Source organism: Eptatretus burgeri, chromosome 3 (assembly GCF_056783735.1).
Source record: "Eptatretus burgeri isolate ZD-2024b chromosome 3, Ebu_testis_v1, whole genome shotgun sequence".
Classification (NCBI taxonomy): Eukaryota; Metazoa; Chordata; class Myxini; order Myxiniformes; family Myxinidae; genus Eptatretus; species Eptatretus burgeri.
This window is the reverse complement of record NC_140963.1, coordinates 86,192,093-86,202,416: the sequence shown is the minus strand read 5'-3', so window position 1 is coordinate 86,202,416 and position 10,324 is coordinate 86,192,093. Positions and strand designations below refer to the sequence as shown.

The following is a 10,324-nucleotide window of genomic DNA, read 5'->3' as shown; positions in this document are numbered from 1 at the left end:
AGCACCCCTGATGAGACGGAGCACTCTTCCGATCCTGGCCAACCGGATCACTCGGAACAGCGTCGGGGAGACAAAGTATTGCTCGATGACTTCGGAAAGCATACTACCTGAAAAAGAAGAAATAAAATTATGATTAACAATGAAAATTTCATGCAATCTGAAGTAAGGTATAGAAGAAAGAATCACAATGGGACAATACAGCGTCTCACTCTGTTTGAGCAACATTCCTCATGGTACTATGGCCTTGGGTTCAAATCCTATGCCCCATGGAAATATATATATATTTTTTCAATGTGTCTTAATTACCTTCATGCATATTATAAATACAAGCTTATCCATATAACGTAAGTGTAAATCTTAGAAAGGTGGTGTCAATTATTTTTTGGAAGGAGATGGCTCAGATGACGTGTCGACCTGTTTATAGCTCACCGAGAACGTAAGGAATCCTCAACAGGGCAATGGCATTGTCAATCGGCAAGTCATCAAAAGTTATCACATTTGACCGTGGGATGTAATCTCATGAGGAGGTGATGACTCAGATGGAAATTCTAGGCAGGCCAACCAAAATTGTACAATGCAACTTTATCAAAATTTCAAGGCAACTACAGTCATAACTTTTATAATTGGCGGTGACAAGCATAATGAGGCAAGTTGTTATATATTTACACAACGTCTCACTACCACTGCCACCGAAGGTGAAGGAGGTTATGTTTTCACCCCTTTCTGTCTGTTTCTTTGTTTGTTTGTTGGATGCTCGCTAGACTTCCATTATTCTCAGGTTTTTCCATCTGTCTGTATGTATGTAATGTACAGCTCTGGAGGCCAGAGTTGTCAACCGATTTTGATGAAACGACTTTTAGGTTCATACCAGGATCTAGTTGTATGGTTTTGAGCACCGTTGCTATGGACACCACCGTTGCCAAGCAACAAGACTGAAATTTTTGAAAAAATTCGAAAAATATTTATATAGTTTTTTTTTTGAAAATCAAAATCGGCTTCCGCGCTTTTATGCGCACTATAATCAACCTCTTAGTCAAAAATTTTCAGCCCGATCCGTCAAAAACTGTATGACTAGTATGCAATTATATAGTGACCACCCATGTCGCCTACCAGCTTGTTTGTCTGTTTGTGTTCAGGATATCTCAAAAAGTTGTGGACAGATCCATGTGAATTTTTGTGGACAGGTTCGGTGTGTGACAAGGACTATCTGATTGGATTTTGATGAAGATCCAGATGCGGATCCAGCGACTGGAATTTTTTTAAGTGATTCTTCACCATTGAGAGAGAAAGCTAAACGAATATATAACACGATATCTCAAAAAGTTGTGGACAGATTCGGATGAAACTTGGTGGACACGTCGAGTGTGTGGCAAGGACGAATTGATTCAATTTTGGTGAAGATCCGGATCCAGATCTGGATACGAGAATTATTTAATTTGTAAAGTGATTCTTCACCATTCAGAGATAGGATCAAAAACAATATATAGCGTGATATTTCAAAAATGTATTGGGCCCGATATATCCTGGATCAGGCATTGCCTGGCAGAGGTATGCGCTCTACCAAGTGCCCTTCAAGTTATGCACTGTGACAATAGGCATCATCTACCTCGCTTGACTCAGAACAGATTGTAGTATGCGCACAGAACACAGGTCATCACCCACTTGGATGCTCGCCAAGCAGTTGGATTCCAGAACAATAGCTGTTTGTTTATTACCTCCGTACCGAAGGTGAAGGAGGTTATGTTTTCACCCCTTTCTGTCTGTTTGTTTGTTTGTTTGTGTATAGGATATCTCAAAAAGTTGTGGACGGATCCAGATAAAATTGTGTGGACGGGTTTAGTGAGTGACACGGACAAAATGATTCAATTTTGGTGAAGATCCAGATCCACATCCGGGTACAAGAATTTTTTTAAGTGATTCTTCACCGTTGAGAGATAGGGCCAAAAATGAAATACAGCATGATATCTCAAAAAGTTGTGGACGGATTCAGACGAAACTTGATGGACACGTTTGGTGTTGTGACTATGCCGAATTGTTTCAATTTTTGTGAAGATCCAAATCAAGAGCTGACTACTAGAATTTTAAAAGTGATTCTTCACCATCGAGAGATAGGGCTAAACCAATATATAGCATGATATTTCAAAAATGTATTGGGCCACATCATGTTTTCGTAGATCAGGCATTATGGAGTGTAGGTATGTGCTCTATTGAGTGTCCTAGTTTTTCATGCGGTGCACCAGCTACGTGTATTATTTGGCCAAAACAACGTTCGGATTGTTTTCCCCAAGTTAGTTTCTCTGCATTTAACATCTTGCATCTTGAGGTATAATTCCCATTGTATGCAGCAGCTGCAGAAGGTGAACTATCACCGACACCCTTCCAAATTCCAAATTCCTACTGTCACCGACAAGGGGGCACTACATCAGCGGCACTGCCGTGCCCTGATGAGAGTTGATGCTAACTGGCAGCCACGTGCTACACTTATGAAAGACGACGATGATGGTGAGTGCCCATTTGGGTTTATATGGCCCGATCCCGTGATCCGCTGTACCATACTCTGTGATACAAAGCGTTGTTTCTGATGAAGCAGTTTTTTTGGCCAAAGGTCATGCTGGGTAGTGTGCCATACTTCTCAAAGTAGAAGTGAGGACAGGAATTTGTAATTTGTTCATGGTGCCGGCAATAGCTCACCAACTCATGGAGGATACCATGAGATCTTTAAAGTCCACCATCTTATACTGGCAGATGTGACAGGACATCCGTTTAACGTCCATCCGAGGGATGGCACACACACTGATGAATCATCCTGTCTGTGAAACACTAGAATGACAGTTTATAGCTGAGTCGGGATTCGAACCTGAACATCTTAGAGGTGAGTATGTGTACCTCTAAGCTATACTGTCTGTCTATGAGATGAGGGTGAACAGAGATTGCTCACAAAGTATAGTGTGTGGAACAGGTGTTTCACTCTGCTCTTACAATTATTTATAAGTAATAAAAACATTTTAAACAAGAAAAAGAGCAATCAGAGATTGCAGACCCACGCCAAGACTTGTTTTGTGTGGTGTTTGTGTAGTTTTGTGTGGCGTTTCTGTCCTGGTGTGTTACGTAATTAATAAGACACATAATTAGAACTGCCACTTTATAACTGCTGGCAGTAATGACCGGGTACCAAGACGTCCCGCTTTGATGCAACCCTGATTTGATTAGACACCTCACCTTGAACCATGACATTATTATCATTCAATTGAATTTAGAATTGGATTAAAATAAATTCAATTAAATTCAAATGGAAGACCAAATAGGTACAAGTCCTGCAATGGAGTAATTAGAAGGAACCCAAACAAGCAAAAAGAAAAGATGAAGTCATCAGGAGGAAACTGGATAAGATTCACATTTCAGCTGCTACTCCTCTACCCTCAAACCCATCCAGGCACAGCCAAGTGAGCCTCATTCAAAAATAAATAAAAAAACACGAATCAAGAATATTAAATAATTTCGCCTGCCAGACAATGTGTCCAATTAAGTTGAAATTTAAAACAGGTATTCCCCATCACAAATATTTCATAATTGTCAAGTTTCACATCGATCGATTAAGAGAAAACATTATTTCATATTTCTCTTCAATCCAATATGGCTGCCAAACCATGTGACCTGTCAATTATTCCTTAACAAACTTGGACACGCATGGCTTAGCGACCATTTGTGTGACGTTTCCGCTTGAACTGTCCAGCCGTTCTGGAGAAGATGTTTTCTTTTTGGTTTTCGGGTAAATCCAAGATGGCTGCCAAACCATGTGACCTATGATGTCACATGTGTGAACGTTTTGTTCCTCATGGATAGGCGTTCATACGTGTAAAGTTTTACCTCAATCTGTTCAGCCAATTCAGAGATTTTTGAAGGTTAAAAAAACAAAAAAAAAACACAATATGGCTGCCAAATCATGCAATTGATGATGTGATCAATTTTTTTTTGTAGCAATTTATCCCAAGATGGCCCTCAAAAATTTTCATACTGGTTGGATGTAGCATTCTCCAAATGAAATTATGACGTCAAAACAAAGGCACCTATGACGTGATTTAAAAAAAAAAAAATAAAACATTCCCCCGTGAGGAGTACTTGCCACGTGCTGAGTTTAAATTTTTACCTCCGCCACCAAAGGTGAAGGAAGTTATATTTTGACCTCTTTCTGTCTGTTTGTTCCTTGCAAAATCAAAGATTTTTTTTCAAATATATTGGTCAGTCGACTTTGTTATTTTGTCTGTCTCTTTATCACCTACAGGTCACAATTCTAAACCGATCGTTATGAAACTTTACCAATCGTAAAGGTAGTCTCAACTGAGAAGCCTATTGATTTTGAGGTGAAAGGTCAAAAAAGGTCATCTTGCGGTTAAACTTCTAAAATAATTGTTCATCCGATTGACTTGAAATTTGAACAAATTTTTCAAATTATGTCACTAGATTTGGAAGTCAACTATTTTTGAGGTCAAAAGGTCAAAGGTCAACTCAAGGTCAAAATTCAAAAACATCAATTTTCAACAGAAAAATAATCAATTTACATCCTATTAACCTGACCTTTGATTAATATTGTGAATTTTAATCTTAATGAAGTGGACAATTTGATGTATTCATTGCAACATTTGGAGTGGGGGGGGGGGGGGATTTTGCAAGTATCGTGCTCTGCATGATGTCTTTTTTTTACTTACGAAATCTAAAGATTTCGTAAGTATATTCATGACTTCTGTCCTCTGTTTGTGTGTTTGTTTGTTTGTAGGCACGATAACTCGAGAACGGAAGAAGCTACCAATGACAAATTACACCACGTGATTCAGGAGGGTGATGGCTCGCGCTGATTATATTTTGGTCAAAATCGGTCAAAAGTCAAGGTCACAGTAAAGTCAAACATAATTCCGTAAATTCATGTGGAGAAATGGAGTATTTTTGCTTCGGTCGACGTTACGAGTTCGTTTTAACTTCGATTTTAATTTTGTCTTCAGTTTTTGCGATCACTTAGGACGCTTAACACTCGGTTGTCGAAATTCTGGTAAAAATCGGATGTTTTGGAGACGTTTTAAGATTGTATAAAAAATATTTCACTCGCCACGTCACGGCTCATCACGTGGTGCAGCGCGCTCGAGCAGACGCGTCGTGGAGTCACGTAAAGGTTTTGCGTATGCGCGCTGACAGGGTTTTCGATAAAGATGGTGTTTAAAAGTCATTTTTTATCCCAATAAAGGTTATCGTCGCATGCCTGACTCGCTGAGCCGTCGGATTATGTAAAGATTGTTGGTGGATGGCCGAATATTATGGTTTTGTGACTTTGATAAAATAATATGAAATAATTGCATGGAGAAATGGAGATTTTTGCTTTGGTCGACGTTACGATTTTTAATGGTTTGCTACAGAATCATCGTAGAAACTTCTGGTTTGCGTCACTACCTTCTCTAGAGACAGCTTTTATTAGACAAGGTCAGAGGTCAAGTTGACGATTTCATAAGTACCAGTCTATGACTGCTTGTCTTGTTTGTCTGTTTGTTTGTGTGCAGGATATCTCAAAAAGTTCTGGACGGATCGAGATGAAATTTTGTGGACAAGTTAGGTATGTGACAAGGACGAATTGATTCGATTTCGGTGAAGGTCCACATCCGACTACTACGATTTTTAGAGTAATTCTTCACCATTGAGAGGTAGGACCAAAAACGATATAGTGCATGATATTTCAAAAATGTATTGGGTTCCAATATGTTCTCATGGATCAGGCATTATGTGGCGGAGGTATGTGCTTTTCCGAGTGCCCTTCTAGTTTCTTTTGTGCGGTTTCAGAGACAGAGGTCCAAATTTTTCAGTTTTTCCAATCGAGCTGCCACACCACATGACCTATGATGTGATAATTATCATTTTAACATTCTGCATGAGTAGTTGCAACTTTAGTGAAAATTTTGTCTCAATCTGACAAGCAGGTGCGGAGAAAAACACAAAAGTTCTGTGCCGACAAACAAACAGGTTGACAAACAAACAAGCAGTCATAGACTGGTACTTACAAAATCATCAACTTGACCTCTGACCTTGTCTAATAAAAGCTGTCTCTCGAGAAGGTAGTGACGCAAACCAGAAGTTTCTACGATGATTCTGTATCAAACCACAAAATTCGTAACGTCGACCGAAGCAAAAATCTCCATTTCTCAACGCATTTATTTAATAATATATTATCAAAGTTACAAAACCGTAATATTCGGCCATCCACCAACAATCTTTACATCATGCAACGGCTTCGCGAGTCAGGCATGCGACGATAAACTTTATTGGGATAAAAATGACTTTTAAACACCATCTTTATCAAAAACACCGTCGGCGCGCACACGGAAAACCTTAACGTGACTCAACGACGCGTCTGCTCGAGCGCGCTGCATCATTGGACGACCCGGAACGCGTCGAGTGAAATATTTTTTATACAATCTTAAAACGTCTACAAAACATCCGATTTTTACCAGAATTTCGACAACCGATTTTAAGCGTCCAAAGCGATCGCAAAAACCGAAGACAAAATTCAAATCTAAGTTAATACGAACTCGTAACGTCGAGGGAAGCAAAAATACTCCATTTCTCCACATTACTTTACAGAATTATGTTTGACCTCACTGTGACCTTGACCTTTGACCAATTTTGACCAAAATCTAATCAGCGCAAGCAATCACCGTCCTGAATCACGTGGTGTAATTTGACATTGGTAGCTTCTTCCGTTCTCGAGTTATGCCTACAAACAAACAAACAAACAAGCAGTCATAGACTGGTACTTACAAAATCGTCAACTTGACCTCTGACTTTGTCTAATCAAGGCTGTCTCGAGAGAAGGTAGCGACGCAAACCAGAAGTTTCTAGGATGATTCTGTATCAAACCATCAAAAATCGTAACGCCGAACGAAGCAAAAATCTCCATTTCTCCACGCAATTATATTATACCTAACGTAACTCAACGACGCGTCTGCTCGAGCGCACTGCATCATGGGACGATCTGTGACGCGTCGAGTGAAATATTTTTTATACAATCTTAAAACGTCTCCAAAACATCCGATTTTACCAGAATTTCGACAACCGAGTTTTAAGCGTCCTAAGCGATCGCAAAAACCGAAGACAAAATTAAAATCGAAGTTAAAACGAACTCGTAACGTCGAGCGAAGCAAAAATACTCCATTTCTCCACATTAATTTACGGAATTATGTTTGACCTCACTGTGACCTTGACCTTTGACCGATTTTGACCAAAATCTAATCAGCACTAGCCATCACCCTCCTGAATCACGTGGTGTAATTTGACATTGGTAGCTTCTTCCGTTCTCGAGTTATCGTGCCTACAAACAAACAAATAAAAACAATGTCACCCGCAGGGTGACCCGTATCTTGCCAAAAGGTGACCACGTGTGACTTCTTTAAGGTCACACTGAGGTGAACAGAGCTGCTATCCACCAGGAGCGACTCCTTGAGGAATATCTGCCTACGAGAGATTCCGATGAGAATCGTTCTACAGAGTAACCATGAAAAATATGCGTTTGCCTCATGACGTCACCAAATGACGTCATAATGTCTCAAGCTTGACATATCTAGAAAGCACTCATGGAGGTGTTCAATTTGAGGTACGACACGATATGGTTCCTAAAACTTGAAAATTTGACCTTGCGGTCAAATATGTTTGACCTTTGGCGCTAACCATGAAGGTCAAGGCCAATCGCCACCAAAAATTAATCAGCTGAGCGCCAGACCATGAACTATATTCCCATGAGGTTTGAAGACGATCCGATCAAAATTACTCAAAAAATAAGGGTTTCGTCGACTCCCCTGATTTGTGACAAAGTGACCTTGACCTTTGACCTTGACCTTCAAAATTTTATGTGCTGAAAGGGACCTCTCTAGACCTCTGATATGTGAAGTTACAAAAATTTCCAATGATAACTGTGCTCTGCAGAGTGATTTATACATGATTACAGACCAAAAACAAACAAACAAAAAAAACATACAAGCTGAACAACATATCTTGCAAAAACTTCGTTTTGGCAAGATAATGAATGAAAAATCACTGATAGAGTGACCACTTGGTGAAATGGAATGGCACTCCGTAGAGAACACATCGCTGCCAGGCTGAATAGTTGACATTTTGTATGCCAATAATAGATCGGATCTGATTCCGGACCTTAACGAAAATCGAATTGTCTTGTTATTGTCACCTCACCAACTCTTCCACCTCGTTTTGTCACAAGTCGTCCACAACTTTTAGAGATAACATGCTATATATAGTTTTTGGCCCCATCTCTCAATGGTGAAGAATCACCTGAAAAATTCTCGAATCCAGATCCAGATTCAGATTTTCACCAAAATCGAATCAATTAGTCCTTGTCACACACCCAACCTGCCCACCAAGTTTCATCCAAATCTGTTCTCAACTCTTTGAGATATCATGCAATATCGTTTTTCACCACATCTCTCAATGGTGAAGAATCAGTTAAAAATCAAATAATACTCGTGTCTTGATCCGGATTCGGATCTTCACCAAAACGGAATCAATTCTTCCTCATGGCACTCCCAACCTATCCACTAAGTTTCTGCAGAATCCATGAATAACCTTTTGAGATATTGTGCTATGTATCGTTTTTGGCCCTAATCTCTCAATGGTGAACAATCACTTCAATAATTCTTGAATACAGATCCGAATTCAGATCTCCACCAAAAACGAATCAATTAGTCCCTTTCACACACCCAACCTTTCCACCAAGTTTCGTGTGAATCCATCCATAACCTTTTGAGACATTTTGCTCCATCGTTTTTAGCCCGAATTCTCAATGGTGAAGAATCACTTGAAAAATTCTCGAATCCAGATCCCAATTCAGATCTTCACCAAAATCGAATTAGTTGTCACACACCCAACCTGCCCACAACTTTTTGAGATATCATGTAATGTCGTTTTAGGCACATCTCTCAATGGTGAAGAATCAGTTAAAAATTGAATAATTATCGTATCCAGATCTGGATTCGGATCTTCACTAAAATTGAATAAATTCTTCCTCGTGGCACCCCCAATCTATCCACCAAGTTTCATGTGAATCCATCCATAACCTTTCGAGATATTGTGCTATATATCGTTTTTGGCCCTCTCAATGGTGAAGAATCACTTTAAAAATTCTCAGATCCGGATCCGGATCTCCAACTAAATTTAGCGTTGCTGTCCTTGGCAAGTCACATGATTGCTTGAAAACTGTGACCAAAAATCGTGGAACAAACAGACAGAGAATTAGACAGACAGACACTACAGACCAACATACTTGACAAAACATTTTTTTTCTTCAAGTAACAAACAAACAGAAGTGATCAACATACTTGTCAAATAAATTTTTTTTGCCAAGGAACAAACAAACAGACAAATGGACCGAAATGCAATACCCACTCTCTCCTCGAGTGAGGTTTAAAATGCGAAATGATGTCGGGATGTTCCTCCAAAAAGTATTAGTATAGGCTCTGGGGGGGGGGAGGGGGTGTTTGTGTACATGACTCTTTTAGAGCATCACCCTATTTTTTTTTGTTCTATATGCCAAGACCAAAAAAAGTTTGGGTAACACCTCCAGATCAAGTACATTTTCTCTGTCGGGTCCATCTTGGATTCGCAGTTGGCTACCAGCAAATTATAATTGAACCAAAATGCCCGTATTGGGTTTAGATGGAATAAATCATTAGTAAACATCCATAAGTTATTAATTTTGATTTACTTCAATTACTTATGCATTGCTAAACACATTTTAGCATGATTTATCCTCTTAAAACTTGGTTCACAGTAGAAAATGACCATATTTTACATAATTTTAGTCAAAAATAGCTTTCAACTAGAAAGTAGCTCAAAGTTTGATGGTCTCTGAATGACTTAATATTATAAGTAGAGCTATAAAATTTGGCCAAAAGTTTCATTATTAAATTCTCTGAGCAATTCAATGTTCATATTATCAGAATGGGGCTGTGTGTGATGACCATAGAGCTCATTGTAAACCAAAGTCACCCCTACCCCCAAATGGCCACTTTTACAGCATTTCATCAAATTATATCTCCTCAACTAAATGGCATGGGAAATTGATTTTTTGTCCTAAATATAGGTTATTGACCCCAAGGAATTCATTGATAAAATTTTTGTAGTTTTTGTAGTTGATCTACTTAGCATAATTCCAAAATTGCTGCCAAAATATTTTAAAAAGCTCATTGTAAACCAAAGTCACCCCTGCCCCCAAATGGCCACTTTTACGGTATTTCATCAAATGATGATATCCACTCAACTAAATGGCATGGGAAGT

At 39.1% G+C, this 10,324-nt stretch overlaps 1 protein-coding gene across 6 annotated transcripts in view; it reads right to left on the bottom strand.

Annotated features, from left to right (window-relative positions):
* Nucleotides 1–10,324, bottom strand: part of LOC147030369 (sodium channel protein type 1 subunit alpha-like) — a 269,967-nt gene that overhangs the window by 2,563 nt on the left and 257,080 nt on the right. For 5 of the 6 annotated variants that reach the window (XM_085874339.1, XM_085874338.1, XM_085874341.1 and 2 more), the window contains one exon: nt 1–107. This exon is cut by the window's left edge and continues 2,563 nt beyond it. In XM_085874339.1, coding sequence (XP_085730465.1) covers nt 1–107 — 107 coding nt within the window. The remainder of the gene's footprint in view (nt 108–10,324) is intronic. The other variant, XM_085874344.1, reaches the window with a different exon arrangement.